This window comes from Haliaeetus leucocephalus, unplaced genomic scaffold (assembly GCF_000737465.1).
Source record: "Haliaeetus leucocephalus isolate CR32 unplaced genomic scaffold, Haliaeetus_leucocephalus-4.0 Scaffold1000, whole genome shotgun sequence".
NCBI lineage: Eukaryota > Metazoa > Chordata > Aves > Accipitriformes > Accipitridae > Haliaeetus > Haliaeetus leucocephalus.
In genome coordinates this window covers 3,373,592-3,389,826 of record NW_010973436.1, presented here as the reverse complement: position 1 = coordinate 3,389,826, position 16,235 = coordinate 3,373,592, and the positions used below count along the sequence as shown (strand labels likewise).

Here is a 16,235-nt window from a genome sequence, read left to right as displayed (position 1 = left end):
CGGGAGGAGCCGGGCCCCGTCCCCTCGCCTCCCCCCCAGTGCCCGGCCGGCCGGCCCCGGCCCTGCGAGCGGCCTCCTGACTGGTCACTCGGCCCCGCCAATCCCGGCGCTGGGGCCGGCGCTCGGGGGCTCCATATTGGCTGCTCGCACTCACCGTGCCTCGCTCCCCCGGTTCGGGTCCCGCGCTGATTGGCTCCGCTACCGGTCCCCGAAACCCAATCAGCGCCTCCACTCAGCCGCCGCGCAAAATGGCGCCCAACCCCGAACAAAGGCAAGGGAGGGGGCGGGCGCGGGCGGCGCAGGCGCACGGCGGCGCCCGCCCCGGGTGGCCCCGCCTCCCTCCTCGCGGCCCTTAGCGCCGGGCACCGCCCGCCCGCCCGCGCCCTGCCCACCCGCGGCAACTGCGCCTGCGCCCCAGGCAGTGCGCGCGCCTCGTAGGGCGGCCGCGGCCGGCAATGCGCAAGCGCCGGCTGCGGCCCCACCCCCTTTCTCCTCTTACCCTAGGCTCCGCCTCCGAGCGCCTTGCGCATGCGCCGGCGCCACGGCGGGTTGGCCTTCGGAATGTTCTCGGCGAGTATCATAGAGAGGGCGTTCCTCCCGCCCGCCTAGAGAGGCGAGCGCCGGCGGCCATGTTTAGGTGACGATAAGGCCGCCGTGGTGCAGCGGAGGAAGGGTTGGGTTGGCCGATGTGGGGAGCGCTGGGGAGGTTCTTCGTGGTGCAGGCCCCGGCCCGGCGGATCGTTCTTCACACCGTGCCCGCGGGTGTGGCCAGCTGAGGGGTTTCCTGAAGGGGCAGGGGTGATTTGGAGGAGGATGGAAGGCCCGTGGGTGCCAGTTGGGTGATGAGCCTGGGCTGAGGCCTCCTTGCACCTCCTGGGCTGGAGCTGTGGGGCTGCAGCGGGAAAGCTTGCGCCACACTCTTCGGGGGTACTGGCCACCTCCTTTTCTGCTTTCAGGGGGTGTCTCGATTGTCGCGGCTGTCCCATAGATGAAGTAGGCTTAGCCTTGCATGTTCTGGCACACCAGCTTACTGCCTAGTTTGGGGTTCCTGATAACTCTGTTCTTCTCTCTGTCATCTTTCCAGCTGCAGGAGTCTTCACCATAGCCCGTGTTACCATGGCCACCCACTTCTCCAAGGATCAGGAGGAGAGAGTGCGTAGAAAATGGGTTATGTGGGCTACTGCTGTGATGCGTGTCTCAGTAAAGAGGCCTTCCTGTTATTGGAGGCCCAGTAACGTGGCAGCTGGCTGTACTATCTACCTTTTTGGAGGAAAGTGGCTGACACTGCTAAATTTCTTGCGCTTTTGTGCTTATGTCAATGATGCAGATACTGTACAACAGCACAGAGCTTACCTACTTAACTAAATATCCAGCACTGACACACCAATAGTATGCTGAAGATGTGCACTAATCCAGCTGTACTCTCTGTTATGCAGTTTTCCTTTTTAAGCATTGATTTTGTAAAATTAACTGCTGAGCTGGCATGTGGTACTTATAGCTGATCTTGTAGAAAAGATAGATAGTTACCTGTATATTGGGTTCATATTTCATGCCAACTCATCTACTTGTGAACTGCATCTTAAACTCAGTATCTTACGCGCTTTCATCTACAGGCTTGCCAGACTGCCTGTTATCTTAGTATTGTAGTATCTGAGTCTGCACTCTTAGCTTATTTTCATTTGCCCTTCTGTTTGTGCTCTTTTCCAGATCAAATGTGTTAAGGGGGACCTTTTCTCATGCCCGCAGACGGACTCATTGGCTCATTGCATCAGCGAGGACTGTCGCATGGGTGCAGGCATAGCCGTTCTTTTTAAGAAAAAGTTTGGAGGCGTACAAGAGCTGTTGGATCAACGTGAGTGATACACGTGGGGTGGACATGCAGGAGCTGAAGGGAAAACCTTGATTTCCAGCAATAAGGGTATTCCAAGCTACTTGGGGTGTAGGGGGAATTATGTAGTGGAATGTAACTGTTTCAAAAATACCTTCTTAATTTCTTCACTTTAGAAAAGAAGACTGGGGAGGTGGCAGTTCTCCAAAGAGAGGATCGATACATTTACTACCTGGTAAGAGTGGGACATCACTTAGGCACTTGCCTGTGACTAAACTATATTAGGTATGATGATGAGGACTTTAATAGTTGTGAATTTTTTTAGTATGTTCCTCTAAATAAGAGGTGTGAGATGTATTACTCAAATATTGCTAGTTGAGGAGAAGCCAAGCTGTCTTGTGTATGTATATTTAAACTCCAAATGGACAGAACTAGCTGCTAAATTACACTATTTTACGCTGTGAAACATGGTTCTTATTCTGAGTCTTTTTCTCTTCACAGTAGCAAGTCTGGGTGTGGAGTTTCAGAGTGTAGTGGAATATGTTTTTTAAAAAAAAAAGTAGTTTGCAGTGATCATGCCAAAGGCACAACTGACCTTTTACATTTATACTTAGATTACGAAGAAGAAAGTTTCTCACAAACCAACATATGAGAACATGCGAAAGAGTTTAGAAGCCATGAAAGCTCACTGTCTAAACAATGGAGTTACTGACATTTCTATGCCTAGGTAAGAAAAACAGTTACTGCGATGTAAATACTTGAGTGTTTCTTGCATAGAAGGATGTTTGAGAGATGATCCCCTGCTGTGAAATAAGAGTTCAAGTATCCACTTCTCTTCAACTCTTCTGTCCAATTGTGCAAATGAAATTTGCGTTTCCCAGTGCATTTAAATGATAGCAAAACATAAGGCTTGGCTGTTTCCTTATTTTAACTGTATATGTTGATTTGAGGTGAGCTCAGTTAGTGCCACATAAAACTGTAGCTGCTTGAAGTGCTAGTTGTTCATAGCATGCTCCAAAAGAGGCCATTACAGCTGTTTTGATATCTTATTTTCCAGGATTGGATGTGGACTTGACCGCCTGGATTGGAATAAAGTTTCAGCAATACTTGGGGAAGTGTTTGAAGACACAGATATAAAGATCACAGTTTACACTCTGTGAGCAAAAGAGTTTAAAGAGAACCCCATTTCCCTTGCTTTCAGGAGTGGAAACCTGTTAATTGGTGAGGGGGGAAACTGCATGCTGAGCACATTCTTCGTTTGAGTGTAGCTCACTCTTGTGTTGGCAGTGGCTTTTCACAACAACAACAACAACAACAAAGCTCCAGAGCAGCTAATTTGGGATGTAGTGTTCAGGGAGCCTGTAAAGAAGGCAGAGGTGTTGTGGTAACCCTCTGGGAGTGCCCCGTCAATCCGTCCCAGGAAGCCACCAGATGTCACTGGTCCTCCACGGAGCACCTGCTTGCACTAGAGCTTCTACTTAAGGCTGACAGTTCCTGTGCAGAGTGAAATTGGAGCTGTCTGTTGCTTAGGTATTTGTTGGTTTGTAGTTACGGTTGATAATGGTGAGCTGTGGAGCCCTGACACTTTTTTTTTTTTCCAAAGTTTTGCAATGTTCATATCTGGCATACAGTTTAGTTACTCTGTTCGTTACAGGATTAAAAATTTAATTTCTACCTTCTGGCCATAAATACAATTTTTTGTTATGAGACTGTACTCGCTAAGAATCATGCTGTCAACATTAAATAAATAGCTCTTCAGTACTCTGCTGTCAGATCAGAGCATGGTCATTTTGAAAAACACGTCTGTATGTGTTGTGGCTGTATTCTAGAGGAAACCTGGGTTTTGAAGGGGAATGGTGGAGATGTGTAAAGACACCTTGTGTGCATTTTATGCCGCATAGCCTGCAGAACTCAGTTTTCTGAGAATCCACACGTGTGAATGACTGATGTGCCATCAAAAGTCATAGCATGGAGTTTAAGGTTTGTTTTTCATATTTCTTTTTTTACTGCATTTGTAGTTTAGCTCTTATATGTAGGTTGGTGTTTGATGTCACCAATAGCAAAAGCAAATCAGTAACACACTTAGTTCATCAGATCATTGGTAAACACTTGGTTTTTGAAAGTTTGGTTCCAATACTGAACTATGATATATTCTGCATTTCCTTTATGTTTGGTTTTTCCCACCCTCCCATAATAACAAATCTTTTTGACTTCTCTCATATTGAATGCCCAGAAAAATGCCAGATACGTTGAATAAATCTAAAAGATGGGACATAACAGTTGAGAAGTTTGTACCATAACATAGGGTTCCTAATTGGTTTTCACTATGAATTGAACGCATGGAGTGTTTTCTGTTCTTAGCATCGTGGATTAATCTGTATTGTGTGGTTTCTTTGCTGATGCAGATCTGCAAATCCTGTTTGTGTCTTTAAGAGCTTCATATTATTACTCTCCCTGTTTGTTGACCATCCTTTGTAAACTTGTTTCTGGTGGCTAATTGCTGTGGCTAAATACACAACTGGAAAAAAAATAAACTCAGTAAGACAAATAGGAACTTGGAGTATTGAGCTGATCCAGAGTGGGCATCAAGACTGCTCATTAATTTAGTCCTTACACTTAATTTATGTTTGTTTTTTAAATCGAGTGGCAAAGAGATGAAATCCACAGTGGCGCTCAGCAAAGGTGTTCTCATTGCCACTTGTTTTTTTCTGCCTTGAAAATTTATGCCAGAATTTAGTGCGGTTGACTGAGGTGAGAGATGGGTGCAGTCAGCACTTTTATGTGTGCATGTCCAGCTGTGTCTCCAGTGCAGGAGAAACCAACATGAACTTGGAAGAACCAGCCCTGACTCAGTTTCTTGGCTAACGAGCATCCCTGTGACCCTTGCTTGGTTTGTGTCTTTTTTTATACGGAAAGTGATACACCCATATTCTTTCTCTCTCTGTCTTCCACACTTGTATGTACTCTTGAATTTTTTTTGGCATATAGTAATTTTCCCTTCTTATCATGCTGCACTTCAGCTACGAAATATTTCATACGTGGCTGTCCCAGGATGTCTCACTTGTCAGATTAAATTTAGGACCTCTTGCAAATAGAGAAGAAGGAATAAACAGTGCTGTAGGCTTTTGCAGTGACTTCCATTTTTATTTCACTTTGCTTTTCCCAGTTTTATATCACAAACATCATTGAATAAGGGGAGAAAGTATTTGAAATCGAGTACTTAGGCTTCCATCATAATTTAGAATAAACCAGTTAGCCCTGATTTAAATCACAGCTCTGATTATTGAGGACAACAGAGGAAGAAAAGCTTTTTTTTAATCTTAAATCCCTGTCTTTTTAACATTTATGATGTATGTACTTTCTAAATGCATTTGTCTAATTGGCAGCTTTGTTCTAAGGTCTTTTCTCGTAAAGTAGTCTCAGTATGCGAAGCCTACAGTCTTTCCTGTAGGTCCACTGCAATCCATCTCATCCACGGCTTTCAATCACACAGTATGTTGTTGCCTTCTCTTCTTCCTATCAGCAGAGGCAGCATGGGTTTGTTTGGGGTGGGGAGGAAGGAACAAAATAAAACAAAGAAATCCCAAACACCAAAGATCTGTGTTGTGTTTGTAGTCCATCAGTCTAGTCTTCCAGGAGTTGGTACTCCATCCTGCTGGAATCAAAGCTTTGGAAAGCGGGAGTGTGCCAGATGTCTGAGTCTGTTGCATCTCTCTTCATGGATCCTTTCTGAATTGGTCCTGGGGAAGGAAAAAGAGAGACATGTTAGAACCTTTAAATGCCTTCATGTTTTTATGGCTTAAATAGGTGACTCTTGAGTACCCCTTAAAAAAAAGGGCGGGGGGGGGAATTCTGCAATGATAAGTCTAATTTCCTCTAGTGGTTGTTTTTTTTTCTAGAGGGCTAGGCTTTGAGGGATGGGGGAAATCCCCTTTTCTGTACATTCCTCTCACTGTTGCCATGTGTCTTGAATATCATGCATGTGGGCAACAATGAGGTATTCTTGTTGCACCTACTGACCCTAGTACCTTTTTATTCTTGATTCCTGGAGGTGTTTACTCTGAGGAGAAAAAAAAAAAACAAACAACAAACCAGTTCTAACTCCCTTAAGTGTCTGCTGTGGAGGAGCCTGCTGTCGTGTTACCACCTTTGAAGGGGGAAGGTACTGCTTAGGATTATTTTCAATATTCGGGTACAGGCAAACCCAGCCAGGTATGTGTGAGAGTAACAGTAACTGAAATTGGCTCTGGGTTATGCCTTTAACAACTGGAAGAAAAAAAGAGGAGTCTGTAATACTAATATGAATAGATAGGTGACCAAGTGGAAATCCTCACTCACGTGAGCTTCAGTGCAAAATCTCAGCCAACTTTTCCTCATAATACTGGAAGTTCTCTTGAATGTCCTCCCATGGCACGAAAGCCTTTGCTTCCTCTCCTTCCTCCTGTTCCACAAAGTTCTGCCAGACATACTCAAAGTCTTGAGGCTTCATAATCCTCAGCTTGCAGCCAGCTGACTTCATTTTTTTCAGGGCAGCCTGCATTTCTGGCTCTTCCCACATGAAGAGGCGCCCTACCATGATTGTCAGACGCAGGTTCTTGTTCTTCTTTAGCATCTCGGTTATCCGATCGGCGCAGGTCACACAGGGACTGGAAGAGACGTACCAGGTGACGTTGTAGCGGAGGTTTGATTCACACTTCGGTAAAATTGTGTTGAAGAAAGCCATTTCTGCATGGGCGGCCGCATGCTCGTCTTCCAGGTAACCCCGAGAAGTCACTGACTCTTTGCCTTGGGTCTCAATAACATAACACAGGAAGGTTTTGTTCCTGCCTGAGCTGTATTCCACATTCCTGAACTGGAATTTGAAAAACATGGCTGGGAGGCGTTCCCTATAGAGAGTGGAGAGGAAAGAAGCGTCTTAGAGGCAGATAATAAGGGGTTATAGCATTGGTTTAGTTCTTGTGTGTGATCTTGGACAAGTTGCTGCATCTATGATAGCTGTATTTTTTCATGTATTAAAAGGAGATGCCTTTTAATAGGAGGATAACAATACATCCAAAACTGTAAGATATTCAGCTAGTATTGCTGTGTGGTGAGGCTTCGAGGCCCATTCTTACTACCTAGTCTTTTTTCAATTCATTTTAACAAACTTATACTGGGAATTTCTGGTATCTGCATTGAGGTATTTGAAGAGGAACTTGCTTCTGAAATGTATTTCTTGAGACTATGATATTCACTTTTGGTAAGGAGAGACGGCAATTGGCATTTTCCCAGTCTTAATGCACCTGTAGACTGAACTGTTCTTCTGTTTTCTAGGCCATTAACATAGTTTTTTTGGGAGTGGTATTGCAATGTTAATCTGTGGGATCTGTTGTCCTAAATTGTTAGGACGTTGGCATTGCTAATTAATGTTTTACCCCCAGTGCTTTTGCAGTCTGGATTTCCTCTGAGTAGAGGCAAGCGTGACCGACTAGTTGGAGTTTTTACGTGTTCTAGTTTTACTCTTCCAGTATCAGTTGAATACTGATATTCAGTAGGAATATGTTGTGACTTTGTTTTAATAAAATATCTGAGATCAAATCTAACTTCACTATGAAAAAGTGTATTTCCTACTGAAGTTTGATAGCTGTCTCATGGATACTACTGATAAACTTCACATACTTTAATTTGTTGTGCACCTCTGCCATTCTGGGTTTCTAGATAAGCATAATCCAAAGTGAATCATTGCAGTGAGTAATGTGTTTGCAGTCCTCTTTCACCCAAACAAGGTAGTCTGCTGTTATTTAGGGAAGTTAAAATTAGTCCCTTAAAATACTGTGTATAGCTTTTAAGCGTTGCTGACTGAAGAGGTGAAAAAGGAAAGCTGCATCATCTCATAGTACCTGTTGCTTTCTTATGGAGTACCAGGCTTTCCTGATTGCCCCCTGTAGCATCTAACTATGGAGTACATCAGTACAAGAACTGGTTCTTGAAGGATGTTAGGTGGAAAGATGAAAAAGACACTTCTCACAACATGCCTTGTGACCTGCTAAATGCTACAAAGGATGGGAGTGAAGACTGCACGGAGTAGCCAAAGCCAAGGTGAAATAAAGTAGTAACACAACATTTCATTTATTACACACCAGTAATCTTCTGGCATGTTGCATTCCTCTCATCTGAGCTTTAGGTAGACCTGTAACCTTGATATTCCCAGTGAGGCAATAATGAATCTTTGTAAAACAGTAAGTGTTTTATTCATCCCTGTCTCATCTATAGTCAGATTATAATGTCAGGCCTCTCCAGGGGGTACACTGAGCAAAGGTCAGGAGAGATTCTCAGACTCTTGGAAATTTTAATTGGAGAGAGCAACAAGGCTGCAGGAGTAAGTGGCAAAGCGTTGTTCTGCTGAGAGGAAAGAACAATTTGTGATGCAACACCTCGCAAGATGTCTCCAGAGACAGCGGAAGAGAATCGTATGGAAAAGAGTGAAAATAATCAAACTCAGTATGTTATGCTCACTTAGTAATGTGGGAACAACGAGTGAATGTACTGTCAATTTGCTAGTGGGGAATGCTGGCATGGGACACAGTGAAAATGCGGGATGGTTGCAGGTCAGGAGGAAGGACTGTTCATGAAAACCTGGATCTGATGCCTTTTAAAATCAGTGGATGTCCTCCTATAAAGTGCAAAGGATAAGGCTTTGCTAGGACAGCATGAAAAGCCCCAAATAGCGTGATATTCTGTGCAAATCAGAGGGATTGGAATGGAAATGTCTGAGCAGAAAGACCAGGGAATAGGCACTTAGGAGTTCTGCATGTAATACCTGGCTGCAAATACTACATGATGTACCGTAAGCAAATGGCTTTTTGCTTAGAAATGAATTGGAAATAGTGTGCTGTCTAAATACGTAACTCAGAGTAAATTATAGCTATTGTCAAGCTGCTTTAGCTGTGTTATTTTAAAAGTTTAAATACAATTTTCCATAAATGTTTAATTCCACTTACAAAGTTTCAGAAATTTCTCTTCAGTATGTGTATATTCCATACTTAACGCAGCCAGGGATCTTCTTGCTGCCAAAGTCCTGTGGCGTTTTTGGCTTTTGAGAAAGTTAAAACATAAAAGAACACCCTCTCCATTTAATTTTTTATGATACTACAGTAGTATCCAGGGTCCATACACAGATTCACAGTAAAAGGCCTGGAGTTACAGTTCCCACTTCTGTTTTGGATTTCCCAACGCATGATTTTACAGATGAACAACTTCCCTTGGAATATCAGTGTACTATACCAGCCAAATGGTGTGAGAGTTGATGCGGTTAGGTTGGCACAGTTGTACTTTGTACTCGGAGAAGAAGATCATTAGTCTTCCAAATGCAACAAGAGTCGAAACAATTCTGTTCATAGAACTGCATCTACACTGGGAATATCTACTGTTGCTGTCAGTCAAGGACCACTGTAATTCTTTTCACGTATCATTGATTCGTGACAGTGGAAGTTTAGAGTACAGGTTTGGCTTTAGAAATGTTACCAGAAGCAGGTTTTCAGCTGCTTCTTAAACGGTATAATTAAACCCTGACATTGTTCAATTCTGCTTAGATGAGATCTGCACAAGATGGGACAAACAATAGAAAAGCCTGTTTGGGAGCCTTTCATGCTATTAATGTTTTAGCTGGCAGCGTATTAATGAGGGATGAGAAGCAGTAGTGTGGATACAGACTTTTATTTTGATTAATGAGCAAATAAATCATGCTGTTGGGGTATGATTTAGTCTATGGTTCTCTGGTTTGCATTGAGAGTTTGCACAAGCCTAGAAAAGGGAAACCTGCACTGGCTTCCACAATTTCTAAACTACCCAGAAAGACTACTTTAACTTCCTTCTTACCAGTTTGACCTCTGTTCACTTACGTTAGATGACTTAAAGTTACCTGTTAGAGCGAGACTCATTTGCTTTAAGATGAACTGCAAGACTTCCACTGATTTTGTTAAAGGGCATTATCAGACTCTAATTTAGCACAGTGCCTCTTATTCCCTGAACTCCTTTCTCATGTTCTTTGAGACAAAAAGAAATTTGCGTGCTTCCGAGAATAGCGCTTTTCCTGCTTTATATCCTAGATAATGAGTGGTTCTTTGTTTAATGATTTAACGATTCCTTAATTAATGATGTCTTTGAAGTCCAGCTATGTTGGGTCTGACATAAGCCACCCATTGCCTTGTTTCAGAGCTAAGTTTGTAAGGCTACAGCAAGTTGTTTTAAAATAACATCATGTCTTTAAATGTAGCACATCAGAGTCACATGGAAGTTCATTCCTGATTTAACTCTCTTGACTGCAAAGCGGTTACATCAGTGATGAGATTGAATCTGTGTGTTTTGATAAACTGTTTAAACAGCAGCGATCTGTTCCAGGATGTATTGACTCAGACGTGTATTTAGTCAGGCCTTCTAGACAGATTTTATTGCTTATCATCTTGGCGTCTGTCTAAGATTATCTGGGATGTTCACCTAAATCTGCCCTTCTAGCAACATGGAATATGCATCAGCTTAATTAATAAGTTTCCGATAAAGAATATAAACAAAGCTAAGGGCATTTTCCAAGCCTGTAAGTAGCTGGCTGAGAGCTTGGAAAATTTGCTGATCGTGGATACGTAGGCAACCAATGAGCTGTGTGTGCTCGTTAGCAAGAATCTGCTTAATCCCGTGTAAACCAGAGCGGGGAGGACATGTCAGCCCAAGTGTGAATTGTAAACTTCTGTCCTGACAGGGCTTAGCTGAGTCCTTGCTATGTGACTCTTCCCAGCAGTGGGGATTTGGACGAGGTGTCTCTGGTCCTGTGAGTTGTTGGAAAGCCTCGCAGCGAGCGATTTGGCAGTGGAAGAATGAGCAAAACCAAACCTATGTCCTGTAAGACTGCATAAGTACTTAAATGCCGTATGCTGCCTCTCACCTTTGAGTTACAGCATGCTTGGCAGATGACCCTCATAACTTATTGCAAAGTGAAGTATCGTAATTGTATTGTTTATCTGGGTAGATTAAAACTCTTTGCAAACAATTGAGCATCAAAATACATCTCTGAAATTGCTGTGTCAACCACTACAACAAACTAAGACAACTTCTTTGGAAACTCAAGTCTAGCTTTGAATAGACTCTTTCTGAGTAAATGACTAATTCTTGGCAAGCCTGTTTTCCCGTGTTTGAATGACAGGTGGTGTACAAATGTTAATGTCTCTATTTTACCCTTTTCTTTTTTTTGTTCCAACATTAAGGAAAGATAATGCTAACAAAATATGCCTAGGAGATGTGAGTTCCAATATACTTTCTTATACTGGAAGCTATATTGCTATAAATGCTAAACATAGAGATTGTGTCATCTTGCATGTCACTTTACAATCTCTTAAAATATACAAATATCAGATATTTCAGTGACTAGGCTAACTGCTTTTCTGTTTTTGGTTTTTTTTTCGTGCAATTAGTGAAGTTTTCTTGCCATTTCCCCCTCCAATAAAGGCATCATAGTCAGTGTAGGACTTGGAGGTAAGTTTTATGTTCTCTGAAAAATTGTTTACGGGCACTGAAATGTCACCTGCTCCAACAATAGGATGCAGGTGGTCACATAGCTCACTTGCGGTGTATTGGGAAGGTAAAAGTTGAAATCTTCATTCTCCTACTTCTCTGAAGATCATCATCAAATGGTCATCTTTAGTGATTTTCTAAATGCCTCAAACCTAATTTATTGAAGTGCTTGCCCTGGGCAGCAAAGTGTTTTGTCATCTGGTAGATCGTATTGAGATGAAAAAGAGTGAAACTTTGAGACAGAAACCTCAATCTATAAGAATGGTACTGGACTGAAGAGATAATGTGCTTTTAAGTTTGCTGAAATAAGGTAGGCTGGAGGAATACAGCAGCTGCCCAGCATGACCACAGCACTATTGCATGCTGGGTAGGAGGAGAGATCGAGAACTTCTAATGAGAGAATGAAAATGTGGGATTAGCTAAAAGATGCTGTAAACTAGTAGGACATATTCTTTAAATTTAAATATTTGTTCAATGACTATTTATACTATGGTCTTAGGTTATCTGACCCGATAAAACAGTGTCCTTTTGCTTGCTCTTTGACAACTATTCACAAATAAACACATTCATGCTGGGCTCATTGATTATAGAAAGCCTGTAATGATCAACTGTAACAGGAACCAAGGATTTATCACTGCTAGAAGGAGCCTCATTTACACTCTGGGGAAAGTGTAAATAAATGTGTCTACTTAAATGCCATGAAATGTACTCAGATGGGGCTTATATTTATCCAGGACTGTGTTGAGCCAAATGTTGATAAAAAGAGGGTTAATATTCTTAAACAGAGTAATTAGGTTCCCAGTATTTTTCTTGTAAGCCAGACTCCTTAGAGCTATAAGCAACAGCTTGAAAACTTGGCTGTGTGTCATAAGATGCCCCTAATCCAAGGGCTAAAACTGAAATGCAATGTAATTGAATGTAAGTGCTTTCACAGTTGCAGTTATGTGTTTTCTCATAATTCACATAACTGGCTTTATTGGCTGAAAATTTGTAAATAATTAGAAAAATCCCAACAGTGATCATACCAGGTCCAGGCACAGTATAAACTCACAGCGTACTTCTCAAAATGAAAGTAAAAACTGCTGGATTTTTCAGTACCTCTTTCAGGGTCCTTTAGGATTTCTGCTTTACTTCCTCATTCTCTCCTTTAATAGCCAGCATATTAGTAATAAACTAATAATCAGAGGAGACTTGGTCATGATTCCTACAGTAATTCACCAGATATTTATAAGCACTTTCCAAATAATATTGTGATGAGGACAGTATAAATACTCACATACTGACAGCTCTGTGGTCCCTCACCTAATGTCTGAGTACTTTTATTTCAGAAACTGAAACTCCTGTCTTGCTTGGTATCGGGGTATAGAATGTGAAAATCAGCTGGTACCAGCTTAACGTATGTAGATGCCATAGCACAGACTTTAACTTGTCCCTAGAAAAATGTTACCTGAGGCTTCCTTGCATCACCTGCCGCTCTTAACTCTAGGACCTCTGCCCCGGTGTGGTTCTGGCAGCGCGCTCACTGCTGAGCCTCGGCAGGTTAAGTTCTCCTGTGTTACCCCTTTCTGCAAGCACACATCATCCCTCGCATTCTCGCTGCCGCCTTTCCGGAGTGGAAAGTCCTGTCAAATTCTGCAACACCCTTGTCATTGCAACAAATAATTCATTGCAGGATGACACTAAGAAAGTATTTTTCATCCATGATTAGCATACCAATTCCTATCCAGGTCATTTGGGTTAGCGAGGAAGTTTGAAGCTGTTGCCCAATTCCTTAGCATTTCTAATTGCAAGTTGAGTGCTCTAAGGGTGAAAAATCTAACTTCCTCATTGAGATTCATTTTAGTAAGTCTTAAGTGTCTAGAAGTTGTCACCATATGTGTCGTTGGTCCATTGGCTTATATAAATAATTTTTGGTGTCTTAGCTCTGTTCCGAGCAGAGGGGTGTGCTTTTCTTAAAAGTCACTGCTCTAGCAGACGTGTATTATTTCTATGATCATGTATGACAGACCAAAGGCTGCGAACAGCCTCACCCCAAGAAGTGGTTTTTCAGAGCAGACACATTTTAAGAAGAAAATGGTTTTTTCGTCCCTGTGCAGGAATCAGACATAGGCGCTGTCCTGCCTCATGCATCGTTCTCAGAAATGCCAGCCAAATTTTATTTGTAGAATCTTTCTTACCAGTAACCATGTCACAGGCAGAAGGACTCCAAGTGGGATTTTAGAGTCTGGCCTGAGCTTTACATTCAAGCAGCTGGAAGAAATCATGGTTTTGGTTTATGCGCTGGGAACGCTGCCTTGGTGACTGCTAAGGGAGGCCAGAGGGAAGAATGACATAGGGCATCTTGCTACTACTACAATGAGCATTTTGAAATGCTTAGAGATAGCAGATTACAGAGTTTTTTCTAGTTGCAGCTGTCAGTTATGTCTGACAGAGTTCAGCGTCCTAGTAGATCTCTGTTATATCTGCCTTTTTCAAAGACCAGGCTCACTGGAGCAAAAGGAGCTGCTTGCTGCTTTGCTGTCTTGAAAACCGCCTATTGTTTTTGTGCCTTTCTGTGAGTTAGGCTTTTTTGAAAGTCAGGTTCCAGCTGCGGGTGTGGAGCCCTTAAAAATGTGGACTTTCAGTTCTCTTGAAAAATCTGTCCCTTGGGTCCGTAAAGCAAATCAGCCATAGCAGGCGTATTTTTCCTAATCCACAGATAGAGAAACTTTCAGACAAGAGCCATTGATCACACCAAGAAATCAATATTCAGTGCTCATCAAGGGCCAATACCTTCCATCCTGATATCATCAGGTAAGTGATCCCATTGCAGTTAGTCGGACTACTTGCACTGTAAGGGAATCAGTCAATGCTATAGAAACAGACTTGCTTGTATAAAACAAACAGATTTGTCTGCCTGCCTGGTGTGAATCCATCCTCTGTGGAAATTGGCAAAACGTTTAACAAAATCTCACAATAATGAAAGCCATACTTACACCATTTAAGAATATTCAGAAGTGCACTGGCTGAAGATGCCATCTTTAATTACCCAACATAAGAGCTGAGGCAGAGACCTTTGAACATCCCCACTTCACTCTCCTGCACCCTCATATTTATATCTAAACCTCTTACCCTGTCACAATTTCAAACGGTGGCAGGTCTTCCCGCTTCAACTTCTTCTTCTTTTTTTCCTCACCTTCTTCTGCGTTGTCAGGTTCACCATTCTGGGTGTTGCTGGGCTCCTCCTGCTTTTCTGCCATCTTCTTGAGTACAGGGGTATTAGCTTATGGCCACGGAGAAAAAGAAAGAGAAATTTCTGAGAGAAATCTCTCTAAGGGAGAGGAGACAGCCGAGGGAGGAGGGAAAAACAGAGCTGGGAGTTCCTGCACTAGGCACAGTTGTCAGGAGCTAAATATGGAACAAAGCAGCAATGATAGAGGCTGGATGGGGTAGGGTGACCCAGGGCTCTCAGATGTCGCCTCCTTCCCTTGCTTTCTCTAGGCCTTTTTTAACAATCTCTCTTGCTCCCCTTTTAATTTAAAATTAAGTGACGACTTCACTGTGGGCGGGTTAAGCAATGGATGGAAAATCCTGGAAGCATGACTATCTATTTATCCATTAGCGTGACAGATAGCTGGCAAGGTGCAGAGCTGGAAGCTTTTCCACCTACCTTCTTTTGCCAGTTTATTATATTGCTGACCTTGAAGGACCACTGGTTTGGCTCAGGCAAGAGGGGAAAGGGGCAGACCCCATTTGGTTTGCTGAAAAATTCCCATTCTTGGTGGATTTGGCCTCATGGGCCACCTGGAGCATCACAGCAGGAGTGCTCAGAGGAGCAGAAGACCTGCTTTTCTTTCCACCCTCTTCATCCATGCAGGGACACTGAAAACGGGAGCTGAACAAGGTGAAATCTTGCTTGTTGAAGTTGGTGTCACATCGTACTGGTATAAATGCAAGCCAAAACCTTCTCCCATATATTTTAGGGTCAGCCTTATAATTCACAGTGGGGCAGTATTTCTGGTGCAGGGCAATTCCAAGTGCATGTGCTGAGCATCTGCCCATTATTCTGGTTTTTTTTTCTCCCTGTTGCCTGAATGTTTGAAAAGTGCCCAGCATACTGGGAGAGATAACATAGCTAGGTAAGAGTAAGCAGTTGAAAACTGCCGGGGTTAGACTTTCTTGCAGTATTTCTTTGTTTCTTTCACCTTTGCTGCTGCAGAGGATGCAGATGTTGAACGAGTGATTGCACTGGAGCCAAAGAATCAGACAGCTAAGAGCCTGTGCTGGAGGTGTGATGAGAAGTGCAGTGTGCGTGGTTAAGCAGTAATTACTGGGACTGGTGTCGGTAGTATGCCAAGGACGGAGTACTGGAGACATTCTGGTAAGGTACTTACTGGGATTTGCCTGAACTAGTGTGGGTGTGGAATCTGCCTTGCACACAAAGAGAAACAAGAAGGACCATAAAGATTTTATTGACACAAGTTTGGGATGTTTGGTTTGCTCGGCACTGTATCAAGTAGATTTCTTGAAGAGGCTGTGGTAACTTAGAAGGGTACTCAGGGGTAATGTAGCTCTCACGTGAGCGCTAAAAAGAGGTTTTTATGTTTGGGTTGGGGGGGTTGTCTCTTTTTTCTTTTTTTCTTCAGGATTATGTGAAATTCTTCCAATTTCTCACTCTAAATTTAAATAATTTAAAGTTTGTATAAATCCCATGTGAACCAAGCCTAATGAAAACCTGAGTAAGATTTTTCTCAGAGACTAATCCTGCTGTGCCATGACAGTGAAAGTAAATGGAAAATGTGTAGCTGTGCAGAAGTCATGTTTTAGCCAAAGCATACTGGAAATCAAATCTCCAGTATCTTGGGTTCTGCACTTAGTTCATAAC

At 42.8% G+C, this 16,235-nt stretch overlaps 3 protein-coding genes across 14 annotated transcripts in view; 1 reads left to right on the top strand and 2 right to left on the bottom strand.

Annotated features, from left to right (window-relative positions):
• NFYA (nuclear transcription factor Y, alpha) overlaps positions 1-272 on the bottom strand; it is a 13,815-nt gene extending 13,543 nt beyond the window's left edge. For all 5 annotated transcript variants that reach the window (XM_010584698.1, XM_010584697.1, XM_010584699.1 and 2 more), the window contains exon 1: positions 155-272. The gene's annotated coding sequence lies outside the window, so the exon portion shown is untranslated. The remainder of the gene's footprint in view (positions 1-154) is intronic.
• Positions 273-551: 279 nt separating this feature from the next.
• The window catches only part of OARD1 (O-acyl-ADP-ribose deacylase 1), a 23,851-nt gene continuing 8,167 nt past the window's right edge, over positions 552-16,235 (top strand). For 2 of the 7 annotated variants that reach the window (XR_775452.1, XR_775451.1), the window contains exons 1-8: positions 645-762; positions 1,085-1,152; positions 1,708-1,852; positions 2,005-2,063; positions 2,443-2,555; positions 2,886-3,049; positions 14,070-14,164; positions 15,570-15,731. Coding sequence is in view for 4 of the 7 variants with exons in the window: in XM_010584688.1 (XP_010582990.1) it covers positions 687-762; positions 1,085-1,152; positions 1,708-1,852; positions 2,005-2,063; positions 2,443-2,555; positions 2,886-2,984; positions 3,658-3,751 (654 nt within the window). In the remaining 3 variants the exon portion in view is untranslated. The other 5 variants (XR_775450.1, XM_010584692.1, XM_010584688.1 and 2 more) reach the window with 5 other exon arrangements.
• APOBEC2 (apolipoprotein B mRNA editing enzyme, catalytic polypeptide-like 2) lies at positions 3,858-14,827 on the bottom strand. Of its 2 annotated transcripts, XM_010584694.1 has the most exons (3): positions 14,483-14,827; positions 6,167-6,714; positions 3,858-5,568 (listed from the first exon to the last, which is right to left on the bottom strand). In XM_010584694.1, the coding sequence occupies exons 1-2, from the start codon at positions 14,608-14,610 to the stop codon at positions 6,174-6,176; spliced, it is 669 nt and encodes a 222-aa protein (XP_010582996.1). In that variant the 5' UTR covers positions 14,611-14,827; the 3' UTR covers positions 3,858-5,568; positions 6,167-6,173. The 2 variants fall into 2 exon arrangements, with proteins under 2 accessions (XP_010582996.1, XP_010582995.1); XM_010584693.1 differs by having other exon boundaries at positions 3,858-6,714.